Raw genomic sequence first — 17,897 nt, 5'->3', positions numbered from 1 at the left:
CCCTTCGTCCTGGCTTCAGCAGAATGGTGAGCGCTTGACTTTGAGAATTTGCCAAGTTTTAGCTCGTGTGTTTTCTAAAACTGCAAGTTAGTTTCTGTACGTGCACGCTCCTGTTGAAAGCTTCCTCACGTCACAGCAGAGTAAGAAAGTACTCGTTCGGGATTGACCATGAATTAATCAAATGAAGAAAGTCAGAGTTGTTAATTTGTAAAGAGCTGGGAATTGAGGTCGGGAAAAGTCAGAGAAAGCCGCAGCTTATTCAGGTAATTGAGAAGTGCGGGGCACTTGAGGACGAAGTCTGAGAAGCGTGGGAAGAGAAACGAAATGAGAAAGCTGAACAAAGAGCTGCAGAGGAAAGTAAAAAAATGTGAGCAAATCGCTGCAGAAGAAAGACAGAGAGCTCACGAAATAAGGCTAAAAGAATTAGACGTGCAGCGGGATCTGGCCATGAAATCGTCAAATAACACCTCAATAAATGAAAGACGTTCAGGTGAAGCACGAGTAAAAATAAGGGATCTCATGCCATCGTACAAGGTAAACGATGACATGGGATTGTTTCACGTTACTTTTGAACGAACCTGCGAGAAAGGGGTTGGCACTAGAGAGTTGGCCCCAACAGACTCTGACTTTTCTTCCTGGTGAAGCAACAGAAATAATTGCAAGGCTAACGTGAGACGACGCAAATGACTATCAGAAAGTAAAAGCCGCGTTGCTAAGGAAGTATCGGCTCTCAGCGGAGGCTTTCTGTCGTTGTTTTCGGGAGACAGCTAGAACGCCGGGAGAGTATTCAAGGTTTCACTTATAAGTTGAAAGTTAATTTAATTGAGTGGTTAAAATGGGAAGACGTGTTGGGTTGTCACGACAAGGTTATTGAATTAATCTGCATGGAGCAGTTCGATCGGTCCTTGAGCGAAGAGATGCGCCTGTGGATTCATGATAGGTCGGGTGAAAAGGACTTGGAACGTTCTGCAGTGCTAGCAGATGAATTCGCCGCACGTCGCGAATCCGAGAAAACGCGCGTCAGGCCATTCACTAAATTCATCAAAGAGGAAAACAGGCGCCCCATTTACCACGAAAAGGCTGGAGGTGGGACAAAAGGCGTGCAGCCCGATAACTCAGGAGAAAACAACACCGCAGTAAAAGACGAAAAGAAAAAAAAACAGAAAAAGCATTTGAGGCTAGAAAACCGGTCGTCTGTTTCCGTTGCCAGGAGACACCTTGCGATCGGCTGTCAGAAGCCTAGAATTGTTTTTACTTTTGTGAAAGAAGGCGATGATAACTTGGCCCTCCTAGAACCTTACCTTCGCTACCTAGTAGTAAACGGAATGGCGTGTAAAGTACTTAGGCACTCAGCTGCGACAATGGACATTGTCCGCCCTGCGTTTGTGAAACCTGAGGATTTCACCCGGGAATATGCGTGGATCCGGCAGGTTGTCGAGAATAATTGTGTTTGCTTGCCTATAGCCAGTGTAAAGATTGAAGGGCCGTTTGTACTATTGCTGACTGAAGCAATAGTATCACCAAATCTGTCGAAACAATATCCCTACTTATTTTCAAATCATTCCGAGGTGCTGTTGAAGAAGGAGGGCCTGAGTTTTGGCGACCATACGGTACAAATTTTCACGCGTTCCTAGGCTCAAGAGATCACGGCGGAGAGAAATCACGGCAACGAAGCCGAAAATATTCCTCGTGACAGTAACATTCAGGAAGCACAGCACATAGCTAGTGAAATCAACAAAAAAGGCGCTAGCGACGAGGCATCCGGGTCAGTGCGAATACCACAGCAAGGGCTAACAGAAGAATTAGAGACTAATTTGGCACTAAAACATTCGGAAAGCTCTTCAGACTTACTGAAGGTGGTTGAAGGAATCTCGACGGAAGGAGGGAGCGATTACGTTGCGAAAGTAGAAACAAAGACTATCCCTGAGGACGTTCCTTGCGGAGACGAGACCAGTTTGAACATTCCCAAAAGGTTCATGGAGGCGCTGAAAACTCGCTCGTACCTCCGCACTTGGGCGACTTTCCAGAATCGTTAAAAGGAGAGGAGAATGCCAGGGCAGTCCAGCAGGGCAGGAACCCAATGCTCGGGAACTTCAGAGGCGCATTAGGCGACCGCCTGGCGTGGCAAAAATTGGTTAAACAGCGCAAGATCAAGCGAGCCAAGTACTCGGCTCAGCAAAGAATATAGAAAGTCGCCACACCGCAGTCCGTAAGACAAGCGGACAGGCCATCACGCAAAACGTCAAAGAGCTCGTTGTGGCGGGTGAGAAAACCAAGGCGTCACCTGACAACAAATCAGAACGCGTCTACGCGAGTAAGGGTGCGGCTGGAAGGTTCAACCGGGCGGAGATATGCGTGTGCGAACAGGACCAGTGAGACTGTCACTGCTGTAGAATGCGCCGCGAAGGTGAGGAAAAATGGAGGCTGGCAATTCCTCCCGCGTTTACGGCCTCATTTTCGGGGACGAAAAAGCAAGCCGCGGGCACACAAAGTGGCAGACGACGACAGAGGGCAGCGTATGCCTGGCGCCCTTTGATGCCTTCGGCAAGGCTCGAAAGTTTTCAGACAACGATCCAATCGATGCGCATTAAGCGTTAATAATTGTCATACTAGGCGCGTCCATAAGTTTCTTGTTTGTTGTAAAGGTCCGCTTCTCTTCTTTGTTTTTCTTCAAGAGCACATTGTTTGTCCATTTTGAATGTATGATTAACGCTATTTCAGGGTTTCAATGCGTTCTCAGTATCTCAACAAACGTGGCTTCCTCGGAAAAAGGAAACACACGAACGTTAGGCATTAGGCTGGCTGAAATACGCACTGGAGTCTGGTTTTCTCCTTTGTTAGTTTTCAGGAATCTCAAACGAGGGCTGCACATACGATTCTAATAAAATTAAGTGAAGGACGTGTGAAGTTGGCAGTTTTCGTGATTAGTTGGGTATTCGCAGTTTGTGCCTTGGGCTGGGCGGGGTTTATTTCCAGAAGGTGTCACCAGGCGGGCCTTGGAACGATCGGCGGAACTAAGCAAGAAGCACGGGGTCTACCGGTCCCTTCGAGGTGCTCAGATACTGCAGCCCCTTCGAGACCTCCTGTGGCGGCGGGCGGGCTGTTATGCTCGGCCTGTCAGGTGTGAGAAGCATTCAAACGGGCTTCCCCATTCAACATAATTGCCCTCTTCTACGAAACGGCATCACGTTTTGCCCCGAGCTAACATAAAAGGACAGGGGAAGAAACCAACGGTCAAGACGACGTCACCCTTTTCCCCGAGCTGACACCTAGGATGGGCAAAGGGAAAGACAGGCTCCGCAAGAAGACGGCGACGTCCACAGGACCGCCAGGGATTACGTAAGGCCGTGCTGGCCCCCGTATTGAAAAGAACCGCTCGAGACTCAGATGAGAGTCGCATCCATGTACCAATGGAGTGAATACAATCTTTTCTACTTTTTTTTCATCATCACGATGCCCGGCTTCGTCGTCGATTCCTGATTCTTGCGGTGAAGACCCATGTCACCCGGATGAGATTGTATCAACTCCTATTGCCGTTCACCGCTTTTCAGAAAAACGTCCGAGTGGGTCCACTAAACTGCTACATTGAGTGCGGTGCCGCAATGCCATCTAGATCTGTTATATTGTGCTACTAAAACAGTATTCATTTTAATCTTTTTTATTTAATTACTTATTCGTGTTAAAACCAAACTCAAATCAGACAAATGAGTGTTTGCTTTGCCTGCATACAAACGCGTATGAGAAAAAAACTGCTTGCCAGAAAGTGATAGAGGAAATGCACACCGAAAAGTTTAGTGAAAGACAGGATCGAGGGAGACGTGGTATACTGCGAATAAAAAAGAAACTAAATAAAGCGGAAGGCTTATTACGACGTATAACATACATTACAATGTAGGTCCAGCGATTTTTCGTTATGTTCGGCGTGTAAAAGAGGAAAAAAGGGATACCTGGCATTTCTTTACGCTATGTACTCACGGCTATAGCATAAAGTTCCTACGTGCACTGTGGCAGGCACTGGTGGTTAATTTTGGCAGCCGAGAACTTTCGAGGCAACCAATACTACACCAGGCGACCCCGCAACAGCCTCAGAATTTTAATATCGAGCGAGACGCCACCGTTCCCGACCAAAACACAACTCCGCAGAGGCGGGCGACGCGCAAATCAAGGCCAGTGCCTGGCTTGTCTCCGCTAGAATGACGCATTCGTGAACGGCCGAGAAGAAGCTTCGGAGGACAGTCTGCTGCCGCTGACAGTAAACAGGAGACTCGGTAAACAGAGAGCCAAGGCTCAGCCGCCAATGACCGGCGCAATTTCCTATACTGAGCCGCACGAGGCTTTAACGCTCACGTCCCACACAGCAGGAGATAAGGGTCGCAGCTACGCCGAGATTGCGGAACACGAAGCAGTGAAAGAAAACAAGAAAGGCTGCGCCTCCCTATAAGATCGTGGGGCGTTGTAAAAAACAACGGTTGGACGTGAGACAATCGAGCTCCAGATCAACAAAGAGCCGTTTGTTTCGTTCGCACGGCATTGACCAGCACTTTCGCTACACCCACGCTGATCAACAGCGTTCGTTATCACGACTCACCGTCGATCGAACGATGAGGAAACTCGGGACCAAGCGTTTCCCAGAGCATCATGCAGACACGGACAAGATTGGACCCTAACAGCGCTGAGCTAATAACTGAAAGTTCTTTTCTTCACTGGGACCAGTTATAAACACGAACGGGCGTGTGTAATTGCGGAAGGAAGAGGTGCGCGCATCTGAGAAATAATCTAAGCATGAGAAATTTCGAAACGAGGTGAGAAATGGGATAGTCTAGTTTCGTTGGAGCGCGAATTCTTATCGCGCAATTAGTGACACGTGTAACATCTGATGCTTCTGATTATTGCAATTTTGTGCTTTCGCTCCGTTGCGTCTCTTTTACGTATTCTTGTCTTTTCCTTGTGTGAAGCGTATTTATACCTGCTCTCAGGAAAAATCAAGCTTAATTTGTTAACCGACCGCTATGAGCGTCCATACATCTTCGTCTTTAACGCGCTGTGACCCTTTGGTAGTGCAGCGCCAACTTAACTAAAACTTAACCGAAAAAAGCAACGTTGCTATTAGTCGCTGCAGTAATCGTATACATGTTCCTTCCAAAGAACTTGCTCGTTTACGGCAAGTATTTCGGCAGTTTACTCCATAATCTAAACGTGCCGGCGTCTTGCGCAAGCGAGGAACCACTGCATTGCACTTGTCAAGTAGTACGTCTATATGCGACCTATTACTGTGGGCGCAGGCACCTTCAGCAAGTCATTCGCATCTCGCTAGCGAGGACGCGAGACCGCATACTCAGGATTTCTACCGTATACCAAGTGATGGACGCTTGGTGACTGATAAGGTGTACGATGCATTCGAAACAAGAGATCGCCGCGACCAATGGCGCAATTAAATAGCTTGTGATGATATTGTTGTCGTCATTGCTGTTACGCCGGCATTATTTAGACGTGAAAGGTTGTTGAAGAAGTGCCATTAGTGTATTACACTCGTTCATGCATTCGAGTGTACGATTTATTTCTTTGGTTTGTTATCGCTGTATAGTGAATCAGAACACATGTTCTTTTTTTACTCATTTCTTTCTTCTTTTCATCTTCCGCGCTTAAGAGCAGTATACCAGGCGTATGGCTATAGGCTATGATTGCCACTCGTGGACTCGTTGACCTGACTTCGAAGTTTCTTTTCTTTTTCTTTTTTTTGATTCAGCGTAAAATAATTGCGACGCTTGCATAAAGATATTCGGACCCGTAACCAGAGACTAGTCCCAAGGAGAGCGCACATTCAAAATCTCGTTCCAATTGTGTTTCGCAGTTCGCGTCGAAAGAAACGTTGCCGCTGCAATTAAGGCGGGGAATCGCGCCCTTCGACTTCATTCGCAGCAGAAGGGTGCCACAACGACTGAGCTATCACGACGGTTGCCCTGATTAGCTCCCACAGTTGGAGAGAACGCTCTTAGTAAAATGCAGAGAATTCTGCCGGCGTATATTTAGCCGCTTAGATGCCACTCTGCACAGGGAAAGGGACTGGGGACAGACATGACCTAAGAAAAAGAGAGTGGAATTAGGAAGGCAAAAAAAATGAAAGATACGCTAGAAAATATAAGGTCATGCCATGTACAGGACAGGCAAAGGTGATGGTGTTGAGCTATGACGGCTCGACGGTGCTTTGAAGAAGGCATATACTATACGTAAGCTGGACATTTCAGTATAGCTCCAACAACGCTGCACAGTTCGATTGAGTCTGTAAGACGACAGGGGCTGTTGCCACAATGGACGCAGGGCCAATCAGCGATCGGTTGAGGCCGCTCGCGCAGTTGATTGCATCCGCGTTTACGAGGGCTAAGCCATCCGAGGCGACTTTGTAGCCTCTGTTCTTTGTTTTATACCGTATACCACCGCATGGAAACGGATCCCTGGAACTTGCCGCTTAAGGCCAGTCTCTGTTGGCGCGTGCGGCGACGTCGAGTAACTTCCCTATGCTCACTTCTACGCCGCCAGCTAGAACTGGTTCGAGTTCTTGTTGCACGACTCAACGCGCGTGTACACCACAGCCTGATCTACACATCACTGACGTCCAGCAAAGTCAAGTTGTTTTGTTGTTGTTGTTGTTGTTGTTGTTGTTGTTTCTTCACACAGAGAATCCTAAACGGGGTGCAAGTTTAGGCTAGTTGGTTGGACACCATTAAATTAACAGCGCGAAAGTACAAGATTAACACTATAGGGAAGAGGAAAGACAAAAAACTGCGCTGACTTCCAATTGTTTCTTTTTTTTTTCTCGCGTTTTCTTCTTCAATACAGCCGCTTTTATACTACTCATGCACAACAACAAAATGCGCATAACAAATTAAAACACTGCAGCAACGGCAGAACAAGCACTTGCGCGGCATGGCCAACCAGCTGTTGTCCTGAAATGCCTGTGTAAAAACGTTGGCTCCAGTCGCCCTTGCTCGCAAACTGTAGATAATTTTTTTAAGTTGTGCCAACAGGACGAGGACAGCGAAGTATGTACTGTCGAACGCCTCTACAAAGAAATAATTCAGTCCCGGCTATATTGCGAGCTGTGTGCTGCGCGACATTTACAACGAAGTGACTTGTATTACGAATGATTTCGAAGGCCCCAAGCACTTCGTTATAAAGGCGTTCGACTGTATTGCGAGTTCCAAATCTGGCTAGCATTCGACACAGTCTACGTTGACACCTCAGAAGATAGCTTCGACCCCACGTGATGGACCGCATCTGGAAGACGTCTCTGCAACTTGACGTCACCTACCATTGACAAGAAAAAAGCTAAGAAAAGCACATATTATAGCTATATTATTTACGTTATTTTCGTGTACAAACCTAGGAAAAGCACAACGTCGCTTACATTAGGCGCACAAGAAAGCGAGACTGCGTTTTCTTTTGCGAAAGACTAGACTGCGCTAGAATGGGGGAGTGGGTCCAGCGGACGCCGTGGCAAGCGCGGAGAGTGACGCCAAAAATTCGGCAGAAGCACTTAACACTGCTTACGTGCGGGAATGCGAAAGCATTAGAGTCCGTTTGGTGAAACACTTTCGATTTGTGTTTTCGACATTCATTAAAGTTATTTCCGATGATTCGGTGTTTGTGTGCTTGCGTACAAATTGGCCACAGACCGGCTCATTTTATACACTCATGACGTGGCGTCGAGAGTCCATCGCAGTCGGCGCAGCACCGATGAAATGCAAGTGACGCGTGGGAGGTAGCGCACTCACTTTACACACTCGAGAGGTGACGCCACGTCCTTCCCATTGGCTGCGCCCTCACGTGACCGATGACGCGCGCACTAAGTCACACCGTTAATCATCCAGATATACGCCCGCTACGCGCTAAGCGCGTCCTGCAGGACCAGATTAAAGTTTTCCAGTCCAGTCCAGTGTGCTGGTATGTGGCCTGTATAATTTCGTAATCCCCAGTCGTCCCGAGTTCTCATGCCATGAGAATACGCTGCTGTCAAGGATGAAGAATCAATACATTGAAATACGATGCCGTTACGCTTCAGAACAAAATTTCTTTTTTTCTTCCTTCTTTTTTTTTGCCTGAATCAACCATGGAGATGGTCATTTCAGTCGCTATACTTGTAAGTATGCACCCGTACCATTTCACCAAACAACGAGATTTTCATGTTCCGAATAGATCCCCTGACAATAATAACTGTTAAAATTGATTAAACTTGGGGTCTTACGTGCCAAAACCCCGTTCTTATTATGAGGCGCGCCGTTGTCGGGGACTCCGGAAATTTGGAACACCCGAGGTTCTTTAACGTGCACCTAAATGTAAGTACCACGGGTGTTTTCGCATTTCGCCCCCATCTAAATTCGGCCGCCGCGGCCGGGATTTGATCCCGCGAACTCGTGCTTAGCAGCCCAGCACACAATAATAAATCTCAATAAGTGGTATTATGCCAACGGGTTTTTTTTTTAAAGGGGGGGGGGATCTCAAGAGGCTATTGTACCTTGCAGTAGTGACCCGAAGAGTAGTTTTGAGGGTCGTAATCTTACCCCTAGTATTCAATCAATCCGTCCCCTCACTTCCCTGGAAGTTGCCCTTTTCGGTTGAGCACTCAGCAAAGCTCACTATTTAATGGCACCCTCTTCCTAGCATTTTGAAAAAACCATAATAACTTCTTGCCAAAAAGAAATTTAAGAATTTCACGCCCAGCTCTCGCGCCGGACATAAAACGCTGGATGCGCTGCTGGTGCATCGTGAGTGGCCCCGTGCCGGCCGCTCCCGGCGCTCACCATCGCAATGCAGGAAGACGTGGAAGAGCACTTCCAGCGGCAGCTCGGTCAGCGCGACTCTCCGCTCCGGCACGGCGGCGGCCGACGGACCTCGAGACCCTTGGCTCGGGGAAGCGGCGGCACCGTGGACGAGGCACAGCGTCCCCTCCGAGTGCGCCGCACCTCGTCGCTGGCCGCTGAGTCGCAGGCTGCGGCGAAGCCGGCGCAGCGGGGGAGTCCCGCCGCCTCTGCACGACGCGTTCCGCGGCGCTCGCGGGACTCGCCGAGTTCGACCTGGGGATCGTCCGGGGAAAGGACAGCGTGGTGCGCGGAGTTGCGCGGCTAGACAGATTGCAGGCACCTTTGAAAATGAACGCGTGCACCGTAAAAGAATAACAGAATGCCTTTTCGAAGTGAAACTGAGCGTATTCTTTCATTTTAGAGATATAACACAGCTTCCGTCTTTCATTGAAGAAAATCTGTCCTCTATAGGGGAAAGTGATAGAGAGTTAGAAAGGAAAGGAAAGGCAGGGAGGTTACACACCTTACACTGGAACAGGGAAGAAAAGAAAGAAAGGAAATGGAGAAGGAAAGTGGTAACAGGTGATGCGCAATATAGGTCGACCTACTCACTCACGGGTCCGCTGACTCATACTCGCTCGACACTCATTTCACAGGCGCGAGTTAGCGCACCTTGACACAGTAGTAACAAACTGCCGCCGCAGGTTTTCTTTTTATAAGACGCGTCGTCCACACCAACACTACGTCTATTGGCATACAAAACACTCGTCCGCCCCGTTTTAGAATATGCTGTAATACAAGGAACCCTTTCATTAAAAGCGATATTGGAAAGCTAGAAAACTCACATTAAAAAAAGCATTTCGATTCATCTACAATACATGTCCCATGTGGGGGCCTTGTAAAGTACGTTACAAATAAAATAAATAATAAATATGGGCGTACTTCAATTACTAACCTCTTACCTCGAAGCGACTTGCCTTCTGTAACTGATAGAAACCGTGCATGTCGTTTAATATGTTTTTTTTTTCAGCTAATAAATGGTCACTACAACGTCAACACGTCTCACCTTGTCACCTGTACAACAGTGTACACTACCAGACACAGACACTCACTAGCTGTAACTCCAGTTACTACACGTGCGAACTGCGTCAAGTATTCATTTCTTCCTACAACCATAGTAATAAGCTGGCCGATAAAACAGGATAAAACAGTACTTATTATCGCTTTTCGAGATATCTTTCAGGAAAAGCAATTTTCACTTGCTGAGACTGTTTGTGATATCACTGTTTGACTGTATAATTTGAAAATCGCTGAACGAACATTGCTCGACTTCTTTGTTTTTGTTTTATTTTTTAAGCGCTTGTGTAAAGAAAATTTTGAGTGCAGACCCCCCACCCCCTTTTCTTGTATTTATTCAATGTTTTGTACTTACTCGTGTACCACGCTGCTAAGATGTTGTATAGATCGCAGTATCTATAAATAAATAAATAAATAAATAAATAAATAAATAAATAAATAAATAAATAAATAAATAAACAAGGGGAGTTGGGCAGCTCACGTAGTTCGCCAAGTTTTGAGCTATACGTGTACAGTTTGCCTAGCAATTTATCAGCTACTACGATGCCGGGAGTCATTTGTGCACAGAAGTTCTAGTAACGTCAGTTCATGCACACGACGCCTGACTCCACAGTTGCTTATAAATCGTTTCTGTAGACTTCGCTCTGGTCAGTTTTAGTCTCGAAATAACCACGCCAGAAGCAACTCGGGTGTTATTAAAGCGTTGATTGCTTTTCCTACTGCCCAGGTTTCTACTCCTTCCGCGCTGTCGATCTCGCCGAGTATAGGAGACGGAAAGACACCTTGTGTAGCCCATAATGTGGTGCCACCGAGCACAACAATGTTCTCTGCGCAATAAAACATTAAATCGCGACATAAAGCATGCACATATACTGTCGGCTCCAAAGGAACCTCCAAAGCACACATATCTCTTAACGGAAAGACGCGCGATACTGAATAGCTTCTTCGACTTTCTTAAATTCCTTGCGTTTGGGCTGCCCAATTTGTGGGGCAGTGGGTGTGTGCCCATTATTAGCCTGTCTTCCAGAATTGGTATGTGCCGCTGTGACTTTAACGGGTATATGTAGAACCTTAAAATGCATTTGCGTATGTGTCGTACTCATCTATGAATACACCTCTAATCACCCTTATTCTCACGACTATCATCGTACATCGCCTTAGTCCTCGTGACAGGTACAGTGAACCACGAAAGTTTACGGACCACGGTATCTCGGAAAACGTTTCATTTCCGAGCAGCCTGTAACAGTAGCCAGTAAAACCGAACATCGCAATGTTATTCGCATATATTGGTAGAGGCTGTAAATGCGAACGCTAGCCTGCGTTGTGAGGCTGCGCAGATGTTCAGCGTTTTCTCAGATCTCGTGTTCCGTAAGATCTTGTGGTTTACTGTACCTCCGCGTGACATCGCTTCCCTAAACGTTCGCATTACATACATTCCAACATGTGCGTTGGATATGCGTGACTCTTTAAAGTCCGAAAATCGGCACTTTTATGGGCGTTATCGTTTCTCCTCCGCTGCTGTTTAATTTTGAGTATCTGTCTGCATGGGGGGAGGGAGGGGGGCGTGTTCAGAGAGATGCTGTTCATTTCGGCGATGACTTGCACGATCTCACAGCAGTTGTTTTGCTCGGGCCTCACACAGAGTAACTACTTCGATCTGCAGAAATGAGAAGAAATGATCAATTTACGTTTATACAGCGCCGTTACCTTAGTTTCCTAAATATTGCGTCGCACCACACGCCCGTTACACCAGGCTGACAAAGCATCCGCTCTGCGCGACCATGCTAGTGCTTCGAATGCGTTCTGCATACCGCGCAACTCTAAGCTCTATTTATTCGAGCACACAATATCGCGGGGCTGTACGCTCTTACCAGCCTGTATAAGTTAAAAGAATTTCATGGCGGTAGGCAGACACAGCTTTTAAAAAGAAAGAGAGAAAGAAAACTACCGTTCTCAAAAACTGCCGAAATCGCATCCGCAATGGCGGGGCTCCTCTAAACCGCGAAGTTCTTAAGATTGATAGGCGTGAACTTTTCGCACTCCTTTATTATGTGAACACAATATTTCGAGGAGCGCGGAAAATTCCCGGCGGACCACAAAGAGGGAGTCGTTTACCCATTTGCCCTTTATTTAATATTATTGTTTTTGCTTCGTGGTACAAAGAGCCATTCACCAACGTGAAGGGCTATTCCTTTCCTTTTCTTCAGCGGAACAAGCCGAGGGAGTGCCCGGACCGGCATGACCGGCACCGCTGACGTTTATATATGGGAGGTTCTCGTTCACCTACACGGAAAGCAGAGATAAATAATAATAACACAGCTCCCATTTCATAGCGTAAAAACGATCCCCTTTAAAAAAATATAGCGTCGAAGTCTGTACCTATGGCTACCAGTGTATTGCGACACGTGGGCGAGCTTTAGAAACACAAGTATTCAACGTCCGCCATAATTAAAACGATACACTCAACCTATTCCAGGCGGCGCAATCGCTTTGTGTTCTGAGTCGTGTCCCCACTCCACAGGCATGCTTCATACGGCGCAGCAAAAGAAAAAAAAGGAAGTTTTCGCGAACGAACACCACATCACACCCACCTTTTCATACCATCTCTCATCACACCCGTAACAGATTCGGCTATAATGCGGCACAAGTACGCACTGCGTTCTGCACAAAATCGGCAGAAAATTATTGAAAAAAAAAAGGAACGGCTTCATCACGCCGAACGCGCGCGCGCTTCGCCAACACGCAGCTGGGCGGGCGAGCGCCGCGCCGTACGTAGCATGCATACATGGATGAATGAGGGGACGGATGGGCGGACGGACGGACGTACGGAAGGACGCACAGACGGACGTATGTACGTATGTATGTATGTATGTATGTATGTATGTATGTATGTATGTATGTATGTATGTATGTATGTATGTATGTATGTATGTATGTGTGCATGTGTGTATGTATGTATGTATGTATGTATGTATGTATGTATGTATGTATGTATGTATGTATGTATGTATGTATGTATGTATGTATGTATGTATGTATGTATGTATGTATGTATGTATGTATGTATGTATGTATGTATGTATGTATGTATGTATGTATGTTATGAGCGTCCCCTTTGGAACAGGGCGGTAGGTTGCGCAAACAAGCTCTTGATATTATATTGCCTAATGTCCTGCCTAGGTTAAAGAAGAGAAAAAAACGCGATGAATTCTCATAACCTAATTTTCTGACCCCTATTGCGAACTTTGTTTTTGTACGTCTCTGTTTTTTGTCGTTTCCCTGCTTTTCTTCCACCAACCTTCCAATCGCCTTTTACTAATCTCTATAGCGGAAATGTTTACTTTCCCCCTGCACTCATTGAACCCAATGGCTCCAATGAGGTCAGTGGTGCCTAAATCGACCGCTGCGTATATATCTTCACATTCTAATAAAACATGCTCCATCGTTTCTCTATAGCTTTGCCGCAGCAAGCACATGCTTCTTCTTTCTTATATCTCGCTTTATAGGTTCGTGTTCTAAGGCATCCTGATCTCGCTTCGAAAAGTAATCAGCTTCCCTTTGAGTTATCATAAATTGTTTCTTTCCTGATTTCATTTTTTTCCTCTTAAGTAGTTACTCATGGAAGGTTTCTATTCCAATGCCGCCACCCATGACATTATTTCAGCCTATCTGGCTTCCCGCTTGACGTTCTTCGTTGCTGTGTTACTCACTCTACAAGCCGCATACTTACTGGTAAACCTCCTAGTTCCTTTCCTCAACTGTGAATCACTGCTTTTCCCGCACAAATATCTGAACACTCACCCAGCCCATTTACTTTCTTCCATATTCCTCAGCCGTTCTTCCCAATCAATTTTACCGTGAGCTTCCCTCGCTTCAAAACTTGTCCAGCCCATATCATCCTGCACAGCTTGATTTGTAGCCTTCCCGTGAGCGCCCAATGCGAGGCGTCCCACTGACCTTTGGTTGCCATCGAGTCCTGATTGTACCCCTGATTTCAAGCAAACAACCGCATTACCAAAAGTAAGTCCTAGAACCATTACACCTTTCCACATACCCCGGAGCACTTCGTACCTATTGTATCCCCATAGCGCTCTGTGTTTCATTGTGGCTGCATTTCTCTTCGCCTTTACTGTTATTGTTTTTTCCTGTGTTTCCATATATCTATTGCCTTCGTTTATCCATGTACCAAAATATTTATATTCTTTTACCCGAGGTATTTCCTGGCCCTGTATTGCCACTGTCTGTTCACTGCTTTCATTGACTACCATAACACCTGATTTTCTAACGGTAAATTTCATACCTAAATTATCGCCTTCCTGTCCACACATATTAATCAGACGTCGCAAATCACTTTGCTTGTCAGCTAGCAACACAATGTCGTCCGCATAAAATAAACCTGGAAGCTGCTGCTCTATTACTGTACCCGTATGCTTGTGTGAGAGACTAAACCCGATATTACTTCCTTCTAGCGCCCTCTCCATTCTCACCTAATACAACATAAACAGCAGTGGGGATAAAGGGCACCCCTGCCTCAGTCCCTTGTTGATATCAACTTTCTCCTCGCTCCTCATCTCTTCCCATTCAACGCAAACGGTATTTTCTATGTAAATCTCTCTCAAAAGCTGTAGACAATCGTCGCCTAAGCCTTCCCCTTCCAGAATATTCCGCAGAATGTTACGGTCTACGTTGTCATACGATCCTGTAATGTCTAAAGAGACCACATATAACGGTCTGCTTTCTACTCTTGATATTTCAATACACTGAGTAAAAACAAATAAGTTGTCATCCAAACGCCGACCCATTCTGAAGCCATTCTGAAGTTCTCCCAAAATGCCATTATTATCTGCCCATGTTTGCAGCTTTAATTTAATTGCCTACATTGCTAACCTGTATATTGCCGATGTAATGGTCAACGGTCTATACGAGTGAATTTTATCTTTCTCCCCCTTACCTTTATAAATTAAATTCATTCTACTTTGTCGCCAACTGTCTAGTATTCGTCTATCTACTAATTTTTTTTTTCACTGCTTTCACCGGAGCTTCTTTACTTTTTGCTCCTAGTTCATTAATCAGCCTAACGGGAACCTCGTCCAGCTCTGTGGCTGTGCGCTTAGAGACCCTTGTTATGTAATAAACGAGAAGGAAGGGGATTAACCGAGGGGCCCGATTTTTTCTATTAGTCACATTATAAGAAGCCAACAAGCACTGACACCAAGGACAACATAGGGGAAATTGTGCGAAATGGGAAGGTTGTGGGTTCGGTCCCCACCTGTGGCAAGTTGTTTTTTCATCCACTTTCATTTCCATTAACTTATCGTTTCTTTATTTCATTTCGTAAGCACAAGTAATTGCCCCTAGGTTCTCCTTGGTATCAGTGCTTGTTGGCTTCTTATAATATCACTTTTACTTGGCCATTTGCCAAGTTCTTCAAAATTGGACTGGCCATTTTGCACTCCTTGCTCTCTTTCCCAACTGCATATCCTATTTTTAAAATGATGCGTTTATGGTCACTCCCTATGCTGCTATACCCTTCCTCGTCAATGACCATTCCTCTCAACTTGTCATGAATTCCTTCTGTCATCAGACAGTAATCAATGGTCGATTGCCGGTTTCCCACTTCCCACGTGATCTGCCTTTCACGCTTAGGCCTTGTATTCACGATAACGAGGTTATGTTGCTCACAAAGATCTAGCATTGACTTCCCCTTGTTGTCGAAATAGCCATGTAGATCCTCTATGCGAGCATTCATCTCACCTAATAGGATAATTTCGGCATGATTCCCGAAACCATTAACATGATCACTTAACCATTCTACTAACTCTTGATTCTTCACTGTGCAATTATTTCCGCTCCACAAATACTTTACGCCCTGCCAAGTTTTCATTCCACTCATTGTACATGATAACCAAAAATGCTCTTGACATTTCAAATTTACTCTTTTCCATTTGGCTCCCTGATGGATGAGCATTCTGACTCACCCTCCTTTTCTTTCCGACTTATGTTGCATCCGTCCCAAGCATAATTCTCAATCACTGGCGGCTCTTCCGAGACTCTAAGGTGCGTTTCTGTAATCGCATACTCCCCTATCTGTTCTCTATTTAACTGCTCCTTGATTCCTCTCCATTCTCATCCGTCCCCTCGCCTGCCTTGAGGGACCGCCCGCACACTGCACGCTTTCCCGGCTTGCCATGTATTGCACGGCTTTTTCTAATGCAAATACCGAAGCTTTCAGAGCACGTGCCTTCTAGCAAAAACCGGTACGCACAGAATCTAAATCCATAAAATGCCACCAAGTAATTCTAACCTATGTTCTAAAAGCAATTAATGCCGCACAGACTTAAAGTACGACAGGTGTTCCCAAGTGTTCAACCACGCGGCCACGCTTTCACTTCCTGAGAGGATGGATGGATGGATGTTATGAGCGTCCCCTTTGAATCGGGGCGTTTGGTTGCGCCACCAAGCTCTTGCTATTATACTGCCTAATGTCCTACCTAGGTTAAACAATAAAAAAAAGAAAAGAAACACTATGAACTCCCACAACCAAATTTTCTGATCTCCTATTGCGAACTGTGCTTTTGTACGTCTCTGTTTTTTGTCGTTTCCCTACTTTTATTCCACCAATCCTCCAACCGCCTCTTACTAATCCCTATTGCGGACATGTTTACTTTTCCACTGCTCTCGCTGAACCCAAGGGCTTCAAGGAGGTCAGTGGTGCGTAAATCGACCGATGGGTAGACGTCTTCGCATTCTAATAAAACAGAGGACTGCTCGCAGCGCCCTCTGCGCGTTCATTCCGGAAGCGTCCCGCCCGCTCCATACGGTGCGGTGCGCGTGCGCCAGTCTACCAGTGTTTCGTTGTCGCATGCCTCACTGCCCTCACTGCAAAGCACACTGCTAAAAACGGTTGCACCTTTTGGGGGCTTTGGGGTGTACGCATTCGCCGCTCCAGCCGCTCAACGCACTCAGGTACACTCAACTTTAGAAAAATGGGGGCGTTTACTCCTCCGAGGCGGATGCACACGAGCATTCACCAATGGGCGCGCACTCTGGACTGACGTCATGAGCCGGACAGCCGGTGACCCCGCGAACGGAGAAGATCGCCGCCCGCGCTTTCAAGGCGTTGGCGTTTTCAACTAGGCCAAGTCACGTCAGCTGTGTGCTTCAGCCCCCCGTGAGAGTGAATTCCAGAACTCTTTGTGATGGTATATCATGCCGGAAATATTACTGCGAGCTTACGATGCTGCATTTGTTCCGTGTGCGTTTATTCCGAGCCATGATCCGACGAAGGAACATTGCAGCGAGCATCGTTGGCGCTGCGCTACGCTTTGCCTGAAAACAGGATCCCGCGGCGACCGCTACGAACACACATCCTGCATGTTTGTTCCAGGTTGTTTTATTTCGCTCCCGAGTGAAGTTACGACGAGAAAAGTTTGACAAAGACTTATAGTTGTGTCGCCTCAAAGCACAAATACTAAACCGAAACTAACCTATGAACGGTTTGATGCTAGGGGTGAAGAATCCCTTCCGTTAGTTAAAGCTAAAAAGTTATATAAATTAACTGCTTGTTGTTTTTTTTTTCATATCCACCATGTGGCTGCGGTGGCCACCATAATGTGGCACTTAAATCTATTTTATGGTTTTAAACCTTTTAGGCGTCACGTTGACATCATTTTTATCGGAATTGGAACACTTTCGGCTAGTTCGGTCAACATTGTGCATGCGTGTACCAACGTTCTTGCATGTACTGCAGCAGACGGCGCGCTCTGCAAGAGTTTGAAACTATCTTTTGGTTCGTGAAAAACAGACAGATTACGAAATTGGAAATGCTGAAGCTATGTTGAAAACACATTATTATTCAAGATGAGCTACATGCTGCGGTATTGCATATAGCAAGACGTGCCAAGCTGGCTTATGCACGATCAAGCTGAACTGGACCGCATCAGAATATCACATATTTCTGTTAGGCTGCGTATGTTATGCAGATGGGACACCAAGGCAATAGAAAAAGCAAAATACTGCATT

At 46.2% G+C, this 17,897-nt stretch overlaps 1 protein-coding gene across 3 annotated transcripts in view; it reads right to left on the bottom strand.

Annotated features, from left to right (window-relative positions):
• LOC135896963 (F-box only protein 47-like) overlaps nucleotides 1-17,897 on the bottom strand; it is a 38,958-nt gene that overhangs the window by 20,614 nt on the left and 447 nt on the right. For 2 of the 3 annotated variants that reach the window (XM_065425514.2, XM_065425515.2), the window contains exon 2: nucleotides 8,799-9,071. The exons of the other annotated variant lie outside the window; for it this stretch is intronic. In XM_065425514.2, the coding sequence (XP_065281586.2) occupies nucleotides 8,799-9,071 (273 nt within the window). The remainder of the gene's footprint in view (nucleotides 1-8,798; nucleotides 9,072-17,897) is intronic. 3 annotated transcript variants of the gene reach the window in all.

Source organism: Dermacentor albipictus, chromosome 3, assembly GCF_038994185.2.
Source record: "Dermacentor albipictus isolate Rhodes 1998 colony chromosome 3, USDA_Dalb.pri_finalv2, whole genome shotgun sequence".
NCBI lineage: Eukaryota > Metazoa > Arthropoda > Arachnida > Ixodida > Ixodidae > Dermacentor > Dermacentor albipictus.
This window is presented reverse-complemented; position numbering and strand designations above follow the sequence as displayed.